Raw genomic sequence first — 26,577 nt, forward strand, 5'->3', positions numbered from 1 at the left:
CTAGAAACAGGACACTATCTTGGGATACCTAATCGAAAAAAGAAAACAAATACATACCGATTATTGGAAGCAACTAATCGTCTACTGTAAACACCATTCCTAGACAAGGTCATGTACATATATCCCGCATAGGTGTTGATATGAAAGCTGATGATCTTCTAAAATTCTGAACGATGAAAGTAAGTAAGAACTATGAAAATAAGTAAAACTCCACAATATACTCAAAATGTACGAACAAGAATTGTAAAATCATTACTATATTTGTTGATTATTGGTCCAAAATAACAAAAATTTTAGAAAACTGCCCCTTTAGATAAAACGAGCTATGTCTATACAAACATCTTACTGTACTAAATCCCTTAATCTTAAACCGACGCTTCTTTATTTGAACTATTCTCCCCTCCGGTTCCCTCGATAGTTTCATGCTTTCTTTGTAATGCCTGTAACGTCAACGGTGGCAAAAGCGGGAAGTTTAAGCTCGCACCCGCAAAATTTGCAGCTTGTTGAAAATTGGCTACATGCTGCAAGCTTTGCAGTAACGCCGCAGAGTGTTCTTGGGCTTTTCTTCTGAGTTCGGCAACGCTAGAAGAGCGTTGGTCTCCACTTCCTGGCGAGAGATCTGAGGCATCGCTTGTTGGCAGTAGGTTTGATGCTAGGCCCGAAAGAGGCTTTATCGGACAGCAAGAACAGAGTCCTGGAAAACCTGAAAAGAAAAATGGAGTTATAGTTATAGCTTAAGTATTAAAAACAAAAAACATTTAAGTTCTAAAACAGTGTATTTTTATGTTAAGCATGTAATGTGACAGGTTAGATCGACTGCTGTTGTCGTGCTAAGGGTCTCCGAAGGTCGTAACTCTTTGACTTTTCAAGTCTTAAAAAAACAGACCACAAATTTTACTTTATTATCTTTTATGTCTAAACAAAGATTAATAATTACATCCGTAAAATAGTTTCGAAACACAATTCCGATAACTGCCTTAATCTGAACCTTCTATAAATGCAAGGTATAACAGACGCTGATAAAGATGTTAATAGAGACATGGGGAATCTAAAATTTGCATTCCACGACATGTCTCCTCAGCTAAGCAGAAATCGTTAGCGAATTGGTTTCTTGTACTCATACAGAGTAGATCCGAATAAAAATAAAATTAAAGACAGTCAAGATTTCCCTTCACGCAAAAATAGTCTATGTATCTGTTGATACGTATTTCGCTTTAATAAAGCTCATCAGAACAGTTATTCATAGGCTTTCTCAACGTGAAAAATAAATCTTTTCCTGTCTTTGTGAAGCAACGATAAAATGGCTTCGAAACGGACGCAATAGCGACATCTAATATTAAATCCGTAAAATAGTTTCGAAACACAATTCCGATAACTGCCTTAATCTGAACCTTCTATAAATGCAAGGTATAACAGACGCTGATAAAGATGTTAATAGAGACATGGGGAATCTAAAATTTGCATTCCACGACATGTCTCCTCAGCTAAGCAGAAATCGTTAGCGAATTGGTTTCTTGTACTCATACAGAGTAGATCCGAATAAAAATAAAATTAAAGACAGTCAAGATTTCCCTTCACGCAAAAATAGTCTATGTATCTGTTGATACGTATTTCGCTTTAATAAAGCTCATCAGAACAGTTATTCATAGGCTTTCTCAACGTGAAAAATAAATCTTTTCCTGTCTTTGTGAAGCAACGATAAAATGGCTTCGAAACGGACGCAATAGCGACATCTAATATTAAATCCGTAAAATAGTTTCGAAACACAATTCCGATAACTGCCTTAATCTGAACCTTCTATAAATGCAAGGTATAACAGACGCTGATAAAGATGTTAATAGAGACATGGGGAATCTAAAATTTGCATTCCACGACATGTCTCCTCAGCTAAGCAGAAATCGTTAGCGAATTGGTTTCTTGTACTCATACAGAGTAGATCCGAATAAAAATAAAATTAAAGACAGTCAAGATTTCCCTTCACGCAAAAATAGTCTATGTATCTGTTGATACGTATTTCGCTTTAATAAAGCTCATCAGAACAGTTATTCATAGGCTTTCTCAACGTGAAAAATAAATCTTTTCCTGTCTTTGTGAAGCAACGATAAAATGGCTTCGAAACGGACGCAATAGCGACATCTAATATTAAATCCGTAAAATAGTTTCGAAACACAATTCCGATAACTGCCTTAATCTGAACCTTCTATAAATGCAAGGTATAACAGACGCTGATAAAGATGTTAATAGAGACATGGGGAATCTAAAATTTGCATTCCACGACATGTCTCCTCAGCTAAGCAGAAATCGTTAGCGAATTGGTTTCTTGTACTCATACAGAGTAGATCCGAATAAAAATAAAATTAAAGACAGTCAAGATTTCCCTTCACGCAAAAATAGTCTATGTATCTGTTGATACGTATTTCGCTTTAATAAAGCTCATCAGAACAGTTATTCATAGGCTTTCTCAACGTGAAAAATAAATCTTTTCCTGTCTTTGTGAAGCAACGATAAAATGGCTTCGAAACGGACGCAATAGCGACATCTAATATTAAATCCGTAAAATAGTTTCGAAACACAATTCCGATAACTGCCTTAATCTGAACCTTCTATAAATGCAAGGTATAACAGACGCTGATAAAGATGTTAATAGAGACATGGGGAATCTAAAATTTGCATTCCACGACATGTCTCCTCAGCTAAGCAGAAATCGTTAGCGAATTGGTTTCTTGTACTCATACAGAGTAGATCCGAATAAAAATAAAATTAAAGACAGTCAAGATTTCCCTTCACGCAAAAATAGTCTATGTATCTGTTGATACGTATTTCGCTTTAATAAAGCTCATCAGAACAGTTATTCATAGGCTTTCTCAACGTGAAAAATAAATCTTTTCCTGTCTTTGTGAAGCAACGATAAAATGGCTTCGAAACGGACGCAATAGCGACATCTAATATTAAATCCGTAAAATAGTTTCGAAACACAATTCCGATAACTGCCTTAATCTGAACCTTCTATAAATGCAAGGTATAACAGACGCTGATAAAGATGTTAATAGAGACATGGGGAATCTAAAATTTGCATTCCACGACATGTCTCCTCAGCTAAGCAGAAATCGTTAGCGAATTGGTTTCTTGTACTCATACAGAGTAGATCCGAATAAAAATAAAATTAAAGACAGTCAAGATTTCCCTTCACGCAAAAATAGTCTATGTATCTGTTGATACGTATTTCGCTTTAATAAAGCTCATCAGAACAGTTATTCATAGGCTTTCTCAACGTGAAACGTGAAGATACATAGACTATTTTTGCGTGAAGGGAAATCTTGACTGTCTTTAATTTTATTTTTATTCGGATCTACTCTGTATGAGTACAAGAAACCAATTCGCTAACGATTTCTGCTTAGCTGAGGAGACATGTCGTGGAATGCAAATTTTAGATTCCCCATGTCTCTATTAACATCTTTATCAGCGTCTGTTATACCTTGCATTTATAGAAGGTTCAGATTAAGGCAGTTATCGGAATTGTGTTTCGAAACTATTTTACGGATTTAATATTAGATGTCGCTATTGCGTCCGTTTCGAAGCCATTTTATCGTTGCTTCACAAAGACAGGAAAAGATTTATTTTTCACGTTGAGAAAGCCTATGAATAACTGTTCTGATGAGCTTTATTAAAGCGAAATACGTATCAACAGATACATAGACTATTTTTGCGTGAAGGGAAATCTTGACTGTCTTTAATTTTATTTTTATTCGGATCTACTCTGTATGAGTACAAGAAACCAATTCGCTAACGATTTCTGCTTAGCTGAGGAGACATGTCGTGGAATGCAAATTTTAGATTCCCCATGTCTCTATTAACATCTTTATCAGCGTCTGTTATACCTTGCATTTATAGAAGGTTCAGATTAAGGCAGTTATCGGAATTGTGTTTCGAAACTATTTTACGGATTTAATATTAGATGTCGCTATTGCGTCCGTTTCGAAGCCATTTTATCGTTGCTTCACAAAGACAGGAAAAGATTTATTTTTCACGTTGAGAAAGCCTATGAATAACTGTTCTGATGAGCTTTATTAAAGCGAAATACGTATCAACAGATACATAGACTATTTTTGCGTGAAGGGAAATCTTGACTGTCTTTAATTTTATTAATAATTACATATTTTTATTTATTTATTTAATGTCGTCTGAAACACTGAGGTTATAGACGACAACAATGGAAAAATATTAAATATATTAAAACAAAGAAAGGTTATAATACTAATTACATTTATGCCTATAGCCCTTAAGAACTTTATAATGTTGTTTAGATGATTATTGTCTCTTAGAAGCTCGCCTATGTCGCTGGGAAGGATGAGTTTCCTGGAAAATTTGACATTCGGTTAAAATATGTTTTACTATATTGTTGGATTGACACTGGTTGCAGTATGGGGGGTTGTCTCTTGTGATTCGGTAAATATGTGTATGGCAGGTGTGACTAAGTCGGAATAGAGTAAAGATGACTTGTTTTTTCCTAGGTAACAAAAAGGCGTGTTTTTATAAAGCATTGTCTTTAATTTAACTTAGTTTTTTAATTTGTTTTGCCACGTGACTATGTTTTAAGCACAATTTAAGATCACTTAGCACTATCTTATTTAGTTGAACTTGATTATCACTTGTCGTTGGTTCGTGAGCTGGGCGGTTCACAACCTCGTTACCGTGTACTCCAAAATGAGATAGAACCCAGATTAATACCACGTGTTTGTTTTCCTTTGCAGCATTTTGAAGTTCTTTGTAAATGTCTTTATGGATAGGGTTGCTGGAGTATATCTTTTGGATGTCACAAAGGACATTCATTGTGTCAGTTATTATTGTGTATTTCTCTGGTCCGTTTTGTTAATAAATTTTAGAGCTTCAAGGATTGCATATAGTTCTGCATTAGAGATAGTTCAGTTGTTATGTAACTTAAATTTACCATTATGAGTATTAGAGAAAATTGCTGCCCCCATTTCGTCCTTTATTTTTGATGCATCTGTATACATCTACCGGTAGTCGCTAAATCTATCCATACTATCTTTGAAGTGGTTTATTAATATTGCTGGTGGGGATTCATGTTTTTTAAATTTTGATAGATCAGTGATCATTGATGGTTTATTTACAGTCCATGGAAGAAGAGGGTTCACTACCTTTTACACAAAGCACTAAAATATCACTTTTAATTTTTGTTAAAAAATACTTTGGAGTATACTGTAATTCGAAGAATACGGTAACTCAGTATATTGTAATTCAAACATGTAGTTTCAAGTGACCATCATATCTAGACGTAAGTTGGATATTGATGAATTAATTACAATTGTGCATAAATACTTTACCATGAAAAATGACAATGGTGGACCTCTAAAGTCATTATTATGTATAAATAAACGCGTTTGTGATATGCTAAAAAGTATGCTAAAAACTGTAATGAAGACTGTCAGAGATTCTCAAGGAGATCTTACTGTGACTGTGTACACAACAACTCGTAAACATTCTAGGAGCATTGACTTACCTGATGGAGAATAATTTGAAATTCGCAATATTTTTTATCGAATGCGTGAAAACAATCAACATGTCAGTTTAGATACTTTACTGGCCAAGATAAGAGAAAGATAAGTTTCTGAAGTTAAGAGGACTAGCCTTTGGAAAGTGTTAAGAGATTTAGGATTTAAATTCAAAAAAGAAAATAATAGACTTAAATCTGAAAATGCAACATTGGTATACTTAGATGAGACATGGATATTTGCAAAGGGTGGAATTACAAGAATTTGGCAAGACGACAGCATAAAATTAATAAAACACAGAGATAGCGAAGGCAAAACACATCATTCTTCATGCAATAGGGAAAGAAGGCTTTATAGAAAACGCACGCAGATATGATTTTTTCTTCAAAATCAAAATCTGCTGATTACCAATTAAAACATGAATGCAGATATGTTTGTTAAATGGCTTGAGGAGAAACTGTTACCTAGTGTGAGTGAAACATCAGTTATAGTTTTGGATAATGCACCTTACCATTCGAAGATTTTGGAGAAACAACCAAAACAGTGTGGAACGTACCGAGCATAAAAAATTGGTTAGTTAAAATTAATATCAATTTTCCGGAATAGACTTCAAATCAGAGTTACTGGAAATTTCGAAACGTAATGAAAAACCAACAGTTTATATAGTTGACTAAATTGTATCAAGGTATGGACATCAAGTACTACGGTTACCGCCGTATCACTGCCAGTTTAATCCAATCGAACACATCTGAGGTATATAATATGTAAAACGTATTATGATAATCACGTTGGATGCAGTAGATACAGTGAGCAGTTAGGGAAATGTGGCAAGAAGCTCTTAAAACTGCAACTCCAGAAATATGGGCTAAAACTGTAAATAAATGTAAAAAATTAATAGAAGAGTGGTGGATCCGGGAAAATAAAATTGGTGAAATTAATCCAGTAATCAGTAAGTACACCATTATAATTTTATTTACAAAATAATTGTACAGCAGGTTAACCATTACATTTATACATTCATTATTAGCCAAATAAACAATAATATTTAAAATTCCATTTGAATTTTTGCTCCTCATTTTATACAAATTAACTCTAACTGATAATATAGGCAAAAATATTCTAAACAAAGAATATTATGGAAATATTATGGAGAACTCCAGTGCAGTTTACCGTGCCTTTTACTACAACGAAAGGTTTTCTGCGAATTCCATTAATCGTTTAGAGGTGTAAGGAGGCCACGTACTATATTTCATTTGTTTCTTCCCAATTATAGTGTATACTTAATAAAGCTAATAAAATAAATACCTGATAAATATTAAACCTGATAAATATATCCTTTTCAGGAACATATTTTTTATGAGCCAATAAATTCGATTTTGTCATTTTTACGATACTTTACAACGGCCATGTTAATATTTTCAGCAAATTTTCTGTAACCGTAGGTTTTCCTCGTTTCCAACTTTTTTTATTATGTAACATCGTTTGGTCCAAAATACACTTCCAATATTCTTACCCTCGCCTTCTTATCACATCATTCGACGTGTCATAACCAAGATTTACACAGAAATCCAGCAATGAATCCCGTTATCTTGTTAAGTGAGTGCCGCGTGCGAGATCTCTATCCACTTAGTGGTGGCACATTTTGCCAATTTACCTCTACTTTGCACCTGAGAACTTTTCAATTTATCGACTTGCACGTTCTCCCGCTAGAATTTCATTAAAGGGCCACGCACTTTCTCCTTTATAACTTAATAATCAACGCGGTATTAACAAAGTGATAAAACTTAAGTGACTTGTTACAATGTAAAAACTTTTAGGACGTCATAATTTTTAATGTTAAGTAAAATGGGTCCTTCTAACTTTAATTTTCAGTGACGTACCTGAGGAACTAATTAGTATATACGTGAATTTGAAATTTTACTGAATGTCGATTAAATTGTACAACTATTTTATGTATTTTACTAATAATGTATATCTAGAATGTTGGCGAAATAAATTTCCAACACAATAAAAGGATATATAGGACTTTTCATCAAAAAATAGTGTCAGACATTTTTTTCGAACAGACATTTTGTAAACAAACAGGTTAGGTTAGTAATATCACAGAATAAATAACAATCGGAAGGCCTCAGATGTCGTATTTGAAGTGTGTCAGCACGCGATCGCCATGTTTTAAACGGAAAACACAGCTTCGGATTGAGAAATTTGTGATAAGCTACAAATTTCAAATCAAATTTGCGATCAAATTTATTCTTCTTCGACTTCGAAAACATCAAAATTTTAAGAACCGAACAAAACAAAAAGAAGAGGGAGATACACGAATCAATAGAAATAAAAATAAATTCCAACGCAATAAATGACAAAAAAGATACACAAAACCTAAATAAAATATATTTCAATCTGATTTAAATAATAATAAATATAACACCATAAAAAGCTCTTAAAGTCATAACATATCGCCACTTTATCTTTTTCGAAAACATCAATGATACGCCCATATAAAAATAATTATACACTAATGACAGTCAACCATGAAATATCAGATATCAAATTTTATTTGTCACTTCATTAATGTCAGTGTCCCGTTTTACGTTTTGGTAAGTTATATATATATATATATATATATATATATATATATATATATATATATATATATGTGTGTGTATATATATATATATATATATATATATATTTCAGTATATATATAATGAACCAGAAGTATTTGCTGACAACGTAAGGAAGTAAACGTTAAATAATGGGTTTGCAGCAATAAAAAAAAGAGTTTCATTTTTTATTGCTGCAAACCCACTATTTAACGTTTACTTATATATATATATATATATATATATATATATATATATATATATATATATATATATATATATATATATATATATATATGTATATATATATATATATACATATTTTACAATAACTGTTTGTTCTTAATCTTATACATTTTAGAATCTTGACAAAGGCAAGGGTTTCCTGCCGAAACGTTGATTTCTATGGAAAAAATAAAAATCTAGTTCCACATCTAATATAATTTATTGAACCTAAACCCAAGAAAAACTAATTTTATATTAAATATAGTACGGTTCAAAAAACTCAAAACTAGCTTATTCTCAAGCTTAAACACCCGACACCGCTTCTAAATCAGAGTCATCTCATTAACCAACTTTCTTGTCTCGTGACGGACAGTATAGAGGACAAACATCGCAGTGGTTAAAACAAAGAATAACAAAAGTGACTGCAAAACAGAAAAATTCTTGTTCAGTAGCACACCATTCCAATACAACAGGCCACACATGTAATTTGTCAGATATCAAGATCTTGGAGATAAAAAGATTAGTTCTCGAAATGTACCACATAAACAAAAATAAAAAATCAATTAATTATAAGACACACATTTGCAAGCAAAGCGATATGTATTGCAATATTTTAAAATTCTGAGAAACTAAAGGTAGCGAACATCTGGATAGATCATATGATTCGAATACTAGAGTATTCAATTCATCTAATCTACGAGTAGAATTACTATTTATATTATAGTATTTTGAGAACGATGTCCGAAGTGGAAATTGAAACGTCAATAAACTTATTTTAAACTTCAATTATAGCATATTCCTATTAACATTGTAATTACTTTAAGATGCCACAAGAAAATAGCTTCAGAACAATATTAAAAACGTGAACGCTAATTTTGTTAAAATTGTAAGTTTTTAGAAAGTGACGAAAATCGATGAAGTGATAAAGGAGAACTACACAATGAATAATAGCTATATAAATATATGTTAAATCAAAAGAGAATAACACAAATATAGAAATAACGTTTGATAATTTAAAACAATAATTAGAAGGTGAAAAGTAGAAAAAATATGCTTGCCAAAATACGGTTGCCAAAACAAATAAATATCCGCACAAATAAATAATTAGACAACTGATATCAAAATAAACAAATTTCTCTTAACAATTTGATTCATTTTAAAGCGTTTACTTTTTCTAATTATGTGGTATTATTGAGGGAATGGGAATAGAAAAAGGAAATGAATAGATTAAATAAAACTTACCTTTAAGTGATGGGAAGAGTGGAGGCGAAAATTGTGAAGAAAGGTGAGATGCTAGATGAGGCGAAAAGAATAAAGGAGGTGTATTTCGTGCTCCCGAACTACCATCAATCACTGGTCTAAATCCTCCAGAATGGCTGTAACAAAAAGTTGTTGTTATTTTTGATTTAATTATTAATTCTACAATTAAAATATCCTTCAGTTTTCCGTTTAGCACCTACAATCTTTTCTGTTTGTAATTTGGGGAAATTTGTCAACATCAGGGTGGCAAACTTTTTTGCATTTTTTTCCGGGTACCAAAATTGATATTCTCAGCCAAATTCAGTTTGATCTTCTCGTTTTTAGAGAAAATCTCTGACGACTGGATTATTATTGGTTAATTCATTGAAGATTTGTAAGACAAATTGTGATGCTACATTTACTGGAAAACTATCGTTGTGTATTAGTTGATGATTTTAAAATAGACTTGGGGTAAAACATGGGGTAAATGGGTTAAAACAATATATTAGTAATCCTTACCTATGAAAGAAGTCTAAACAGATAAACTGACAGATAAAATAAATTAAAATTATCTGACCTACAAAAAATATAAAATATTTATTTGCCAAATAAAGTACTCAATAAAAAGAATCTGGAAAATAAATTGTGTTTATTGTAGTTCGTTATTATGTTGTAGATTATTGTGAAATTAAAAATATAACCTAAATATTGTTGTTTAGTGTAGTTTAGAGACACGGATATTCAAAGATTTAATGAAATCGGAGAGTATGATCAGTATGATGTTTAATGTTTATAAACGTTTTATAAACGTGCAACAATATAATATTTGATGCAGAATTGAACATTTTAATTCTTGTCATGATAAAACTTTTTTAAAAGGTTAAGATTAAGTAAACAGACAGTGATCTTTATTCTGAAAAAATATTGTAAATAGTTGTTAATAAATAATTATAAAGGTAGGTATATACATATTTTCATTCACTTAGTTTAGGGATTCAATATTTTCATAATCTTGATAATTAAAAAATGTCAATATCAATAATAGTAGTATCGGATTCCAAAATTAAAAATATGCACATAGTACCTAGGTTGTCAGATTCTCTTAATAATTATAAAATATATTCAATTATATATAAAAAAGACTTAGCCTTATATAATATTTTAGTGTTATGGAAAAATCCGAGAAGAATCATTAAACATGTAATATTTTTTTACTTGTTATTAAATTTTTGTTTACATAATTTAATTTATTCCTGCCACCACAAACTGTATAATCAAAAGAAATATTAAAACATTATTGTGATTTCTATTACAATTATTTAAATATTGGTGTTCCGAAATAAATTTTACATTTATCTTACACATAAGTAACAGCCACATAATTTGACGTGAAAAACGGGTAGGTACATTTTATTTTATAAATAAATGTCTATCATTCAGATAACTATGTGTTAGATATTTATCTGGAGGTGAAAAGACCGGCCGTTTCATGCAAAAAGTTTATTATTTTCAAAAAATTTAATTTTTAATTCTTTTGAAAATTTTGTCCATCCTAAAAAAATGGCTGCGAATGTGGTGATCGGTAAAAAATATAATACAGAACTCGAGCTTTCCCAACAAAAACATTTTCAAACTAGAATTACGCTAGTTTTATACGTAGCTCGATTTCATAAGACGACTTTACGCAAAAAGTTCAGCGACTCTCCAAAAGTGACTTATTTGTTATGAAAGTTGTACAACAGATTAAAATATTATTCTGTTGTCTTCCTAGCCTTAAATAGGAGGAAGACAGAAAAAACTAAGTGGAGTGATTGGACAAAATCACTAGTAATAGTTATAATCTATTTAATGGTAATATATCCAAGTTTAGAAATATGTATATGTAATTATAACTTAGTTAAAATTAAAACTAGTCTTATGTCACTTTAATTTAGATTCTGTTGATGTTAATGTCATTTACCAGGAAATTTTGCAAAGTTTTGAAAACGTAATCAATGGCATTGACTAATGACTAATTAAAATGTCAGTTTCAATCAAAATTACCTTGGTTTTTTTATGAGGTGTTTAAACAAATTAAACAGCGTGACGGGGCTTATAAAGATTTAAAAAAATGTATTGATGTTATTGACAAATAACATAAATGGCAAATTTTTAAGAGACACAGAAATGAGAGTGAAGAGTGAAGAGTAAAAAAAGAGTGGTTCTATCTAAAAAAAAATGATATGTATAGAAACAATCCAAAACAAATGTGAAAAATTAAAAAAAAATTAATTCATGATAATAGCCGAGAGATGCCGAACTTTTAATCTGCTACAGGCCTATAATGGTTAAAAAACAACGTAGAAATAGAAAAAGAAAAAATTTGAAAAACTTTCTATGCAGAATTTTGGAAAAATTGTTGGCAATTTAGATGATAAATTACTGTTACTAAGACTAATGTATTAAAAATAAGTAGGTACTATCACCCCTACACAAAAAATATCCAATACTTTCAAAGCTGAAGAATTCTGACCAATCAATAGTTTACCTCATTTAGAAAAACTATTATTGTTGTTTATGAACAATTATTCGAACATATAACAAAAAATAAAATTTTAAATAATAATCAACAAACTGAAGTTGAATGCGAAAAAAATCAAGTGCAATGGTTTTCACTACCAAACAGCTTGCACTAACAAAAAGCTTGCTTGATACTTTTTTTATTTTTTTAAATGCATATTTTCAATATATTCATAAACAGTCATTAAGTAATTAGTAAATGTGATAACAATATTGACTTGATTTGGGTACCATCCAGCGACAGTTCTCCATTTTCACCTATGTAACCAGGTCTTCTGGCCAAGTCCTATTCAGTCTTCGTTCCTACATTGGTGGCTGATAAAATTCACTGATAATTTGGCTGTGTTGCTTTAAATTAAGAATTTTGGCCTTGTTGGTGTGAGGTGACATGACATGTTTTACGGTTGTTGCTCCTAGGTCATTGCTCACATACCAAGGAGGCAATACCAAGTTGTGACTTCCTGCCAAGTAACCAATTCATTTGTTTTAATTTTATATTGAGCTGAGTTTTTTTAGCGTTAATGTGTTGCTTCCTGGTGAGCTTTCGGTCCAAATGCAACCCAAGATATTTCACAACGTCTCTAGTGGGAATGAGGGCATTGTTTAAACTAACTTGTGGACAAGTGCGTCTTCTTGTTGTCAATTTGATTTGGGCTGATTTTATGCCTGGGTCTTTATTTGAAACTAAAACGGCTGTATCATCGGCAAAAGTCGCCACTGTAACGTCATCTGTAGTAGGTATGTCAACAGTAAAGATTAGGTACAGCAAGGGAGCGAGGACACTTCCCTGAGGAACTCCGGATTGGATTGACTGATAGGTTGAGATCTACAAATTATATCGAATCTGTATCAAAATCAGAAAGCAAAAATAAGGGTCGAAGGAGAACTGACAGAGGAAGTAAGTATACTTAGAGGAGTTCGACAAGGGTGCATACTTTCACCACTCTTATTCAACGTCTACAGTGAAGTGATATTTCAAGAAGCTTTATTGGATATTGTGGAAGGTATTTTGGTCAACGGAAATAGCATTAATAATATTAGATATGCGGACGATACGGTCATATTTGCAAGTGACATGGAAGATCTACAGTACATAATACAACATGTATACAATGCATGTGAAAGGTACGGACTGCAAATGATTCTCAAGAAAACGAAATCAATGATATTCTCAAAAAAACCACAAAATGTAGATAACCTGATCATCAATAATACAACGATCGAAATAGTAACAACATATAAATATTTAGGAACGTGGCTAACCGAAGATGGAGAACAAACAAAAGAAATCAGATCTAGAATAGAAATGGCAAGAAACGCGTTCATAAAATTGAAGAACTTACTTTGCAACCGTAACCTTAATCTAGAGATCCGCACAAGAATGCTACGTTGTTACGTTTTTTCTACTTTACTATACGGCATGGAAGCGTGGACAATAAAGATGTGGTGATACAGGAGAATCCACAGAATATCGTGGACTGAAAAATTAACTAATATAGAGGTGTTACAAAGAATGAAGAAAGAATGTGAAGTGATAAAAACTGTTAAAATTAGAAAGATTCAATATCTGGGTCATATAATGAGGGGCGAGAAGTACGTATTACTTAGATTAATTATGCAAGGGAAGATACAAGGGAAGAGAAACCCAGGACGACGCAAAATATCCTGGCTAAGAAATTTGAGAGAGTGGTTCGGTTGCAGCTCATTAGAATTAATTATTTAGAAGCGCGGCCAATAAAATTAAGATAGCGATGATGATTTCCAACCTCCGATAGAAGAAGGAACCTGAAGAAGAAGATAGGTTGGGTCAAATTGATCCCAGTTTGTTTTTTTTTGTTAGATAGTCTTAATGGCTGTTGATTGTTTATTAGAGTTGTGCTTAATGTTATTATATTAAACCTTTAAATATTGCAAAATTTAGAAGATCCGGAATTTTGTTGTTATTCACTGGCCAGTATGTTGGTTGTCCTGTGGATAAGAAGAATGAATTGTTTTTCTGTAATGATCGATGTAGGCTTCTACCTTTCGTTGTAGTTAGTCGTGATCCCCATAGAGTATTTTTGGCATTCCAATCGCCTGCTTGCTTTATACTGAGAGCATAAATTTACATATTAATAATGAAAGAATTGAAGTGGTTAAAGCAGTTAAGTATTTGGGATTCCAGCTTGCCAATATTTTGAGTTTTAATAGTCACTTCGAGTACATCTATAAATAATATCAAAAACAGTATACTTTCTGAGCAGTATATCTCAAACTTTGTCAATGGAGACCAAAATCACGGTATATAACACAATTATTCAACCTCATTTTGACTTATGCTTATCAATTTTATTTTTATTTAATCTTAACAAACTAAACATGTTGCAAAAATTACAAAATCGGGAATGAGAATAATTCTTAAAACAAATCGCCGTCCCAATAGGGACAATGTTAAATTCTCTAAATTGATTTATTTTATTTGACCATGATTTTGGTCTTCAAAATAGTAAATGGCTTATCACCTTCATTTCTTTCAACAGAAATATTCATTCTTATAATACCAGAGGTTTAGATAACTATGTATAAAAGTAGGATGAATTCGCTTTATTTAAAGCTACCTTCCTTAAGTTTAATCAGTTATCTGCATCTATAAAAAACTGCACTACTGTCAATAATTGTAAAACGCTGCTCAAACAACATATCAAAAATTTGTCGTGCACTTTTATCAATATTTTATATATATATTAGGTTAGGTTGTATGTTTAGCGGAATATATCCTACAAAATATTTCATTGGAATTAAAATATATCTCACATATATTTTTACACGTATAAAGACATTAAAGTTTTATATGCGAATCTCCAAAATTCACGTAGACATGCAAAGAAAATCATATTCATAATTATTAATAAAATCCATAAAAAAATAAAGCTTAAAAAGCTTTCAAACTGGAAAAATCTCCAAAATATTAATAAACAAAGAACCAGCCTTTTCTTTGGCATTAAGTATGGTTGTAGGTAAAATAATGGTACGGAAGAGATAATGTAATGATATGGAAGACGGGCGGCTCTTTTGCCCTGTAAGGGTGGAGGGGCGGCCATGTTACTACATCAAAACGTACGTACGTTCCCCCAAGAATAAGCATGTGAGACGTATGAAACGGGAATTCATGTTTTTTAAAATTTAATCGAAAAGTAGCTTATGCAGAGAGAAGGGAAACTATATTTGGTCTTCCTTACAAAACGGATCTATAAAACATAAATTGTATAGTCTTTGTAAAACACAGTGACGCTACCATTTCTTTAATCGAAAATGATTATGCATAAACTCAATAGATCATGCATATTCACTAATAAATATATAAAATGGAGAAAAATACATCAAACAAATATTCAGGTAATAAGTAATAACTTAAGCTCGGGTAATACACTAGTCGTTAGAGAGTTGGCCACTAAAAACATGCGAACAAGCTGAATTTCGCCGAGAATATTAATTTTGGGACCCCAAAAACGATGCACAAAAATTTATCACTTTTACCCAGGGCTTTTCCCCAAAACCCCTGCCGCAGAAAGGTAAAAACGCAAAAAAATCAATTTACCAAGAATCTGTACATCACAGAAAAAAATGTTTCAAATAAAAGATGTAGCTAATTGTAGCTAAAATGGAGATGATTTTAAACAAACTTGCTACTAAAACTTCCATCTTTAGAGATCAATCTTTAAAACCTGATCAATCTTTAAAAAGGAAATTTTAATTTTACGTTGTAGCAACAAATATAGAGCATTTGAAATATAAATAAATAACGAAGAATTTAATGTTTTACATTACAAACGATCGCACGTCACGGGAAATGCCTCCAAGATGACGGTTTTGGGTGTAGTTTATATCAGAAGTTTGGTTCTTTTGAAAAATGTACTAGTGTAATTGAAAAAAAAGTTTTAAACATTTTAGATTGTTTGTTATGTGAAAGTTCAAATCTAGCGTTTTTTAAGCATATTTTAAATACCTCATATCTGTTACCAAAACTCTAAACTAAAATTTCATGCTATAAGTTTTGAAGGTTAGGCTCTAGCAATCGAAACTTCATAGTTGCCAGTCAATGAAAGTGATAGATTGTATTGATCTCATGAGAATCAAACACCTGTATAAAATCTGAGTTATTTAGGGTAAAATACAAAAATTGCATTCGAAAGCTGAACTCTTAACCTTTAAAACGCATCTTGATTTTTGTCGAAAGAACACTTAAATCAACAGATATCGAATTTTTACCGTCAACTGATACAAATTTTATTGAACATTGGTTTTGCGCGTAACCGACGCGCGACGTTCAAAATCGAAAGCCGCTTCAAGCGTTGTTTGTGAGAGAACGATTCATTCTACACAAAAAGTGCTAATAAACATTTTTGTATAAAATTACTTCAGCTACATTTTTTATTTAAAGCAATTTTTTCGATACGGCGTACAGATTATTGGTAAATCGATTTTTTTTGCGTTTTTACCCCACTACGAGAGGGATTTTAGGGGGAAGCCGGCGGTGTGGTAAATTTTTTTGCATCTTTATTGGGGCATTAAAATTAATATTCTCGGCAAAATTCAGATTGTTCGTATGACTTTTAGAGGTGCAGTGACATTGTCGTCTCTGACAACTGGAGTATTATAGACAAAATGTATTTGTTTGTCTATTTTGCCAAGTTGCCAAGTTTTTAGAACACACATTTTAAAAAGCTTTAGATGTTTATTTAGAAATATGACTTCTAATTTGTAAGAGCATGGATCGGACCATATTCGGAAGTTTCTCTAAAAGGAGATGAAGCATTTTGTAAACCGTACGGCAAATCGGTAAGTTTTATTTTTTCTTTCTCTGTCTAATCCCATAAAAAAATTTCAAAGTGACATCAAAATTCTAATTATTCCAAAGTGACATTAATAAAATCAATTTCGCATTAGAACAAAAAGAATATTGCAAAATGGTATCACTAGATGTAAGTTAAGCTTTTGAAAAAGTTTGGCATAAAGAACTTCTATATAAAATTAAACAAATAACACCACCATTGTTTCGAATATTTACATCATAGTTGGAAAACCGACAGTTCAGAACAAAAGTAAATGTAGAAATATCCAAAATGCATCTCATTAAGACGGGAATTCCGCAAGGCAGCGTCCTGGGATATCTATTATATTTATTATATATACGTTTGCTACACAGCAACTCCAAGAATACTTGTATGACAATAAAACACTGAAAACTTTGTCTTCAAAACTTCCACAAAATTTATTATAAAATCTCACTACAACTGTTTCGGCAGAGTGCCTTTCTCAAGTGATCTATTTTTGGTATGTGTTTACAGTTTATAGTTTTTAAAGAAATAGGTTGAGGAGGGGAGGACTGTTTGTTTCAAGTTGGTCATTCAGAATTATGTCTGTGTTTTTTAATTTGTTAATTTTCATACATTCTAATAAAGATAGCTTAAGGCCTTTATTTTGAATGTGAAGAATTTGAAATTCGTCATTAAAAGAATAATTATGATCTAGAAGGTGAAGTGCGTACGCAGAGACTGTTTTTCTATTATTGAAAGCCCTTTTATGTTATGCTATACGTTTGATAAAAGGTCTACCAGTTTGACTGATGTAAGTTTTGGGACAGTCGCCACATTTAAGTTTGTATACACCACTGTGTAAGTGCTTTTTATTTCGGCTCTTGCTGATTTTAATATATTTGCCTAAGTTGTTTGTTTCTGTTACAAAGAGAATCAAACAGCCATATCAATTAAAAATAAATCAATAGAAAACAACATAGTGTTTACAAAAGCAGACCAAGGTAACACTACTATTGATATGGATAAAATAGAGTGTAATAACAAAAAATAGAATTTTTAAATAATCACAATATTGAAACGGTAAACAAAGATCCGACACAAAAGTACCAAAAACAAATTAAGCTAGCGTTAGAAAGATCAATACATTTTTATTAGTTATAATAAAAAAAAATGAAATTGGCACTTGAAGGTAATAGTCAATTAATTAAAAACAAAAATGAAATATGTTTTTGACAAAGATGAAAGTTTTTCTTTTTTATCTAATGCTCTTAAAGTTTTGAATAAAGGACTTTTGAATTTTGAAAAGAAACTTTTTCCGAGGAATTGCAAATTGAATCAGATTTATTATCCGCCATGAAATATGCTCCAATTACATCCATCGATGTCGAACGTTCATTTTCAATGTACAAATTAATTTTAAGTGATCGTAGACATAGTTTTAAGACCGAAAATATTAAAAACATTTAGTTGTAGCTATTATTGAGTTCTTTTTTCTCATGATTTACTATGGAATCACGAACAGGAGAATTGTACTGTCATTATTGCATGTGGTTGTCTTTTTAAAGACGAATCACAAGCTATGATTTTTCTGATGGATATTCTCAAGTTAAAGATGGTTTCATGTCATCGAATGAACTATCTTACAATAAAGTCGTCCCAGAAATGCCCCTCAGCAATATTGGCAATATCATTTTAAAGTCGTCTACTTTAAAATATATAATATATGTCTAAATTGTCAATATGAATGAGTCAGATAAAATTAAATTAGAAGAATTTTTCACCAAGTAACAAAAAACAAAATTTGTTTAATTTATTAAAGTTTATATTTTAAGAACGATTTCCGAAGTGGAAATTGAAACGTCAAAAATAAACTTATTTTAAACTTATATTGTGTTTTACTCCCAACGAAAATGGCAATTGTATTAATGATAAACTTACCACTTCGTAACCTGCCATGTTTCTTATCTCTGCTTGGTTGCTTCTGATTATATATATATATATATATATATATATATATATATATAAATATATTGAAGAGAATAGGGGATATTTTGCATCCCTGTCAAACTCCAGATATGAATTTCAAGTTTTTCGAAACCACATAATTAACTCTTACATTAGCAGGATAATTTATATAATATAGTTTTTGTAATAAATAGATTAGAATAGATGTTCTGACGTACCCAGAACATTTAGACTTATATTGTGGCTTATTCCCAATAAAAATAGTAATTGCATTAATAATAAAATTCAAGATCAATGAATTTAAGAGTATGAAAAAAAAACATTTTAAGAAGTTAATACCATACAATATAACAACTAACCAGGAATCAGATTTGTTTTCATTGAATACACTATGAACTGGTTTTCATTGGTATGTAAGAGTTTAGTTTAAATTGATATTATATAATTGCAAATATGTAATAGATATATAAATAATATTGTAGAAAATATTATTGCCAAAAAAAATTTTAAATTGATTGTACGTCACTGGCAGTGCTGTACAAAACGGATCTATAAAACATATAAATTGTATATTCTTTGTGAGAAGTGCCATATTACATCTCCTGAAAGCTAGCAAAGATCTGACAAGACATTTAAATATTCATCAGACAGACATAAAGATCCTAATATCATAAAACGCATTTTACATTCGTTCAAACAAAAAGAATAAAATCGCTAACATTCTATTTGCATTTACGGGGTGAACATACTTATGAATAAAAAAAGAACGTAAAGAAGTCAGTGTGGGATAAGTTTGATATTAATACCTATCGAATTATTTATTGAACCGATTCCTTATACATTTTTTTTAAAATGAATTTTTACGTAGTTATTAAAAGTCACAAATATTATAGAATAGAAATATGCTTTATTGTTACTGAAAATTGTACACTTATTTTATGGACAAAGCTTACAAAAAGCAAAATAACAGTAACAATTTACAATTTACTGAAATTACAACAATTGTCAATATCACAAAATAAAAGATAATAAAACAATCCATTGCAAAATTTAAATAAATTGCAAATTGCATAATAAAACCTTTCGAACTAAAGTTAAAGTTGCTGCTTGTGATATCCAAATACAGATAGATAAAAGAAATATACTTTATTATCACTGAAAATTGTATAATTTTATGGACGTAAGCTTACAAACAGACAGAAAAATGACAATAACAATTTAAAATTTACTGAAATTACATAAATCGTCAATATCACAAAATAAAAGATAATAAAAATACAATTCATTGCAAAATTTAAATAAATTGCAAATTGCATAAGAAAACCTAACGAACTAATAAGTTTAAGTTGTTGCATGTGATACCCAAAATATATACTTTAGTTACTTGTATATAAACGTACTGTAATTTGTTAGTTATTCATTAAGAAACCTCTTCCACTGAATAATATGGTCTTTCAGATATATGGGCTTTTGTCATTTTAGATTTAAGTTGCAGAGGGAGATGGTTTTATAATTTTTTTGCCGAATATAATATAGATTTCTTTACTAACTCAGTGGACATGATCGGTAAATACACATCAAAGGTTGAATTTCTGGTGGAGTAGTCATGATTAGGTCTTGCTGGAAAACATGTAGGTGTGAAAAAAAAATTAGGCAAACAGTTTCTAAAATATAAGAGGGAAGAGTTAAAATCCCGTGATTTTTGAAGTAGCTTCTGCAATGTGTTATTCTACTGAGGCCAAAAAGATACCGTATTGCTCTTTTTTATAATTTAAAAATATCATCAGATTGGGCAGCTGTACTGGAACCCTAAAAAGGAAGATCATATCGAAGATGAGACTCGAACAAAGCAAAATATGTTATTTTGGAAGATGCTTAATTGATTTCCTTCAAAACAAATCTTATTGCATAGCAGGTTGAGGCTAGTTTGTTACTTAACAAATCGATATGAAGGGACCATTTAAGGTAGCTGTCTATAAAAATGCCATGAAATTATACAGAATCAACGATACTCAACTGGATGTTATTAAGAAGCAAGGGTTGAAGAACTCCTTTATAGAATAATGTAACTGTTTTATCCACGTTAAAAGCGAGTAAATTAAAGTCGGACTAGGTTTTTATTTTAAGTAGATCAGAAGTTATAGTTGCATGAGGAGTTAGAATATTCGAGTTTCTCCAGGTGATACTGGTATCATCAGCAAAAAGAAAAAAATTTCAATCGATTTTTAAGTTAGTGATTTCATTTATAAAGATAAGGAAGAGTAGAGGACCCAATACTGAACCTTGTGGTACTCTTCTGTGACTAGAGTCAGTATCATTTGCTCTAACTAGTTGTTTCCTATTCCTCAAGTAAGATTGGAACCAATTCAAAGAAATCCCTCGAATTGCGTGGAAATTTAGTTTTTTTATCAAAATATCGTGATTTACACAATCAAAAGCTTTGGCATAATCACAAAAAACAATGGCAGTGTAAAGATTATGGTTTACTGCTTGATAGAAATGTTGTTTTTAACGAGAAAGGACATAAGTCGGCTTACATAAGTCTTTCAATAATTTTGGACAGGACCGGTAGTAAGGCAATAGATCTATAGTTGCAGACATTCGATTTTTCACCATTCTTATGAAGAGGAGTAATAATGGCTGTCTTTAGGCACTCTGGAAATATACATTTTTCAAAAGAATCATTAGTTAGTGAGACCAGGACTTCCAACACACATTTTGGGAGATTTAAGAAAATTTTTATGGATAATATATCAGAACTACAGGAATATTTGCTTTTGATATTACTGATAATTTGGATCAGTTCAGATTTATCAACTGGTCTTATAAAGAATAAATTCGAGACCTTTAATTGGGGAAATAGGAAAAAGAATCTTGTTGTGGCAAAACAGTTGATGTTATATTTTTAATCACCATTAACGAAGTATTAATTTAGATTTTTATGGTTTGGAAGAGAAAATGTGTGAGCTGTGTTAGTTTTATTTCGAAGATCATTTATTATAGATCAAGTTTGTTTTGTAACATTTTTAGAGCTTCCCAGACGATTTTGGTAGTACATTTTTATAGCTGTTTTAGATGAATAGAATAGAAGTTTTAGATAGGTTCTTCTATACTTGGAGATATATTTAGTGACAAAGACGTTGGTAGTAAATTTCTTTATATACAGTACTGAACGCATATTCTTGGCTGATATGTGGATACCTTTGGTAGTCCACGGTTTGTGATGTCTTGACTTGATTGTAATTAAAGGAAAAATTAATACATTGCAGAGAAGAAAATTGTACTAGACGTTAAATGTTCTGACATGGAATGGTAACAAAATATATATTTGAACATGTGGGGTTTGGAGTATACATACCAAATTCAAAATACTCCTATTCTTCAAAACTACATATCTGAATTAAATATATGTAATGCAGAAATTAGTGCGATAAATAAAGGGGTTAGTTTCTGGCTAGAAAAAAATATTTCAAAAGATTTATTTAGTGATTCTATGCTTGCAATTGATACAAACACATTACGTGCATGCGACAACAAATCGCATTACGTACTAAAACAGATCATGTTACATTATTAACCAGAAGAATAATAGTAGAAGCCAACAACAACGGCAATACATTCAAACTAACTTGGATCCCAGGATATAGTGGCATTATAGAAAATGATTATGTAGATAAACTAGCATTAATTGGAATTAGTAGGAAAAAAGAAAAGGAAAATATATATTTTTGGAGACCTATTTAAATGCTACATTTTACCGTTTTTAATTTCTCGTAAGACTGAAACCTTTACTTCTTCATTTTTAAAAACAATTTCCGAAAAGTTAAAATTAACGCAAACTTGAGGTAGACATGCCTTGTCTACTGATTGCAAACGGCAGAAAGGTCTTAGTATTAGAATATGCAGACGACAGCAGATCCTGCTGTCCAAATCTGTCACAGATAGTACCAGACAGCTGTGGACTTTTGAAGAATTTCAAAAAAAAAATAGGAACGGTTTTCGCTATTATCGCTGGTAACAGTGAGGCTATTACGGTTACTGTTAATCGTGGTAATCACTGTTACGCGTTCCCTTTTTTTCTGTCGGCAACGACAGTATTCGACAGATGATACCGATTAAGCTGGTTGGATACCTAGGTAGAAGGAATAATGAACTCGGTCAGTATACGAAGTGCTAGGCTAAAATCTCAACAGAAACTGGTTGTCATTAAATCATATCTACTGTCGAGATATATAGATAAGCTTAAGAGTCAGACCATAACTATGAAAGTGCTGAAGTGCATTGACAGGACCGTGTGCATAGCTGTACAAAAGATTATGTCACTCAATCGCTCGTGCTCCAATGCATTCATACACACGTCCCTCAAAAACGGTGGACTGGGCGTGATGGTCATGGTCTTACACGTTCCAGCCACAATGAGACGCAGAATAATAAAACTGATTAGTCTGGCTACACCTGAGACAGCAGCAACCCTCTTGCTGCCTTACATGTTGCGTCTATGGGAAAAAATACACAAATGGAGAATAACATCAGGAGGCAGTTCAACACTGATGGCACGAGAATTAAGCAGCTATAGCGGAACTGTCTAACTTATAGAGCTTCACACAACGAAAGCTCTGTCTGGATAAACAATCGACCGCCCTACTGGTCAGGGAAAGATTATCCTTTGATTGTCACGGATGTTGCCGTCAATTGGAACAGTTCTGATCCCTTAAGTATGGTTGCCAGAAATAAGACTGCAGTCTATTGATATCTCGCCACTAATGAAATAAAAACAAGGTGAGAATTCCACGTGAGGTTTCTATTAATGGTAACTTCGAGATACCTAACGTCTTTTGAGTGTTGTTGATGTTGTGATGTTAAGTAATTAAATGTTAATTAATAAAATACAATTTGTAAAGTAATTGATATAAACTTGAATAATTTCCGGTACTACTTTCTTCCTACATAACAAACTAGTGCCTCTCTGTATAAAAGTAACGACAGTGATATTTTCATTAGGATAATTTCCTCTTGGAGAAAATTAATTTTGGAAGGAAAATTGTCTTTACTTTCCACCTATTAGAATAATCCTTCTTCGTGTCACCTTATTATGCAGAAAAGGGAGTTGAATTTTTAAAATGCCGACACCGGAGTGTTAGACATCTTCTGGCTCTTTTATGATAAATTATGGATGGGATTGCATTATCTACAATTTTGATATTTAAAAGAATGAAATTCGATTTGGTTTTAAAGAGTCTACGTCAAGGCAAAATGATGGATAAAAAATTTGAAGGACGATTTCTTACTTATTTTAACTATCCAAAGTTCTATGAAAACCAAATAGATATTGCACATTTGTCAGCCTGGAAACTTAATCCTAATAAATCTCTTAAAACAATGGTTATCACTGTTATCAGTCAATAATTAAATATTAAATTTTGTAAGTTTTGTTAGTTTAGTTTGTTGTATTTGTAAACAACTAGAAGTGATTTTATTAAATTAAAAGTCCTACAAAGTGTGTCTAGTGTAGCACCTATACGTCTAGTACCAATCCCATTACCGTTTAATAGTTTTGGCAGAAGGATTAAGGGCTGCCGGTAACAGGAAAACGTTTCACAACACCTCCAGTAATTACATTAATGCCGATGCTCATAAATAAATAGGTTTCGAATTAGAGTTGCTGTGCAATTAATTAATCAGCTAATTAGCAGACATGGAAGCATCAAAGAGGACCAGGTTTCTGGAAACCACAACCGCCTGCCTCTATACCGTCTATGTATACATGTTTAGTAATAGTCGAGGGGCTTTCTATTGCAATTGCTCCTTAGTTACTTATATCATATTAAATTTTAGTCTAATTTAAGTACAAATTTTTTCTATTACAAAGCTACAATTTTAATTCACGTAACAAGTTTCGCAAGTGATATTTTACAGGATGAGTGGAAGTTGACTGTACTTGTACTGTACAAAGATTTTCTTCTTTTATTCACTTTCTCTCTAAACCATGTAGTTTTCCTTTTTGCTATGTTAGAGTACTTTTATAAATAGAGGATGATCCCGACTATTACAAGCACCGAAACCTGTAGCTTCCATCTCAACAAACAGATAAAGTAGATACATCTAGTAGTTACTTTCAAGAACATTGTTTTCATATTTAATAATAATCCTGACAAATTTAGTACTGACATCTGTTAGAAAAGTAGTAATATCCTGCAGAAATTTGTTATATCGATCTGTGGTCGAAAATCACTTAAATAATCTACATGTAGATAGGGTTCTAATTGCATGTTTATATTCAGACGATACTTAAAAAATATTTCATTTCCATTGCTTTTAGTTTAAAGCCATATCGAGCGCTTAAATCTTCTTCTTCTTCTTCTTCCTTATAAACAATTCTGCTTGTTCATTGGCGGATTAATACCCCTATGAAGGTTGTCACTCCACCTTTTGCGCGGTCGTCCGATACTTCTTTTGCCGATTGGTGACTTATCTTTTGCTATTTTGACGACACGGGTCTCCTCCATTCTGCTTATGTGGTTATTCCATTCTTTTTTCTATTTTGTGTCCATTTATTTATACACCGTACGTTACATTTTCTTCTAATGTCTTTTCTTTCGGTTTTTTAGCGTATTTCCTGTAATTCTTCTCAGTACTCTCATCTCTGCCGTTTCCAGTATACAGAAGATGGATTACATCTTTGCGTTGTGGCTGTGTCGGGACTTGCTTCAGAGGCATATGTCATTATTGGTCTTAAACTGGCTTTATAAATTCTTGACTTTATTTCAGTGTTAATGTGTCTGTTTCGCCATATAGTGTTACCAAGGCATCCTGCCAGTTTGCTTTTTGTACTTGATCTCTCACTTCTTTGTCCAGGTCTCCATAGCTAGACAGTGTAATTCCCAAATATTTTATTTCCATTACTTGTTCAATACTGTTTTAATTTTCTGACTACTACTGTTTTAGTTTTCTAAGATGAGATTGTCGTAATAAATTCTTTTGCTCTTATGTTAAATCTGCGGACCAGTGTTTGCAGACTATCTTTATCTTGGGCTATCAATATTGCGTCGTATGCGTTTCAGAGTATTTTTGTTTCTTTGTTTCCGATTCTGCATCCTCTTCCTTTGTTAACGCTGTTGATGATTTTATCCATGATCAAATTATAGAGCATGTGGCTCAATGAATCCCCTTGTCCAATTCCGCTGCCTGTATCTATATGTGCTGTAGTCCATTTATTCTGACCTCCATTTTGTTGTTTTGGTAGATGTTTTCGATAGTTTTTATAATATTTATGGGAACTTCTCCACTATACAAAAGATGGATTACATCTTTAAGTCTTCCTCTGTCAAACGCTTTCTTTAGGCCAATTAGACACATAAATGCTGGTCGAATATACTCTAGTGATTTCTCAGTAATTTGCATTATAACGAATATTGCGTCTGTACACAATCTTCCACTACGAAAACCCTGTTGTTTATATGTTAAATTTATCCTCTGATTTATTAACCCTTGTAAAATTTTAGTTGTAAGTTTTAGCGTAGTATTTAACAAGTTTATACCTCGCGTAGTTTTAGGGCTGTTTTTTATCTCCTTTTTTGAATAGTAGAGTTAGTTCGATCATTCTCCAGTCTTCCGGTATTTTATTGTGTTTTATAATTTTATTAATTAATGTTGTTAATAGTTCTGTCATTGCTGCTC

At 31.7% G+C, this 26,577-nt stretch overlaps 1 protein-coding gene across 1 annotated transcript in view; it reads right to left on the minus strand.

Annotated features, from left to right (window-relative positions):
• Positions 1 to 239: 239 nt before the first annotated feature.
• The window catches only part of Drgx (Dorsal root ganglia homeobox), a 294,960-nt gene continuing 268,622 nt past the window's right edge, over positions 240 to 26,577 (minus strand). The window contains exons 6-7 of the mRNA XM_072537882.1: positions 9,584 to 9,717; positions 240 to 703 (exon numbers count right to left, since the gene is read on the minus strand). Coding sequence (XP_072393983.1) covers positions 366 to 703; positions 9,584 to 9,717 — 472 coding nt within the window. The 3' untranslated portion in view covers positions 240 to 365. The remainder of the gene's footprint in view (positions 704 to 9,583; positions 9,718 to 26,577) is intronic.

Source organism: Diabrotica undecimpunctata, chromosome 7 (genome assembly GCF_040954645.1).
Source record: "Diabrotica undecimpunctata isolate CICGRU chromosome 7, icDiaUnde3, whole genome shotgun sequence".
In the NCBI taxonomy this organism is placed as follows: domain Eukaryota; kingdom Metazoa; phylum Arthropoda; class Insecta; order Coleoptera; family Chrysomelidae; genus Diabrotica; species Diabrotica undecimpunctata.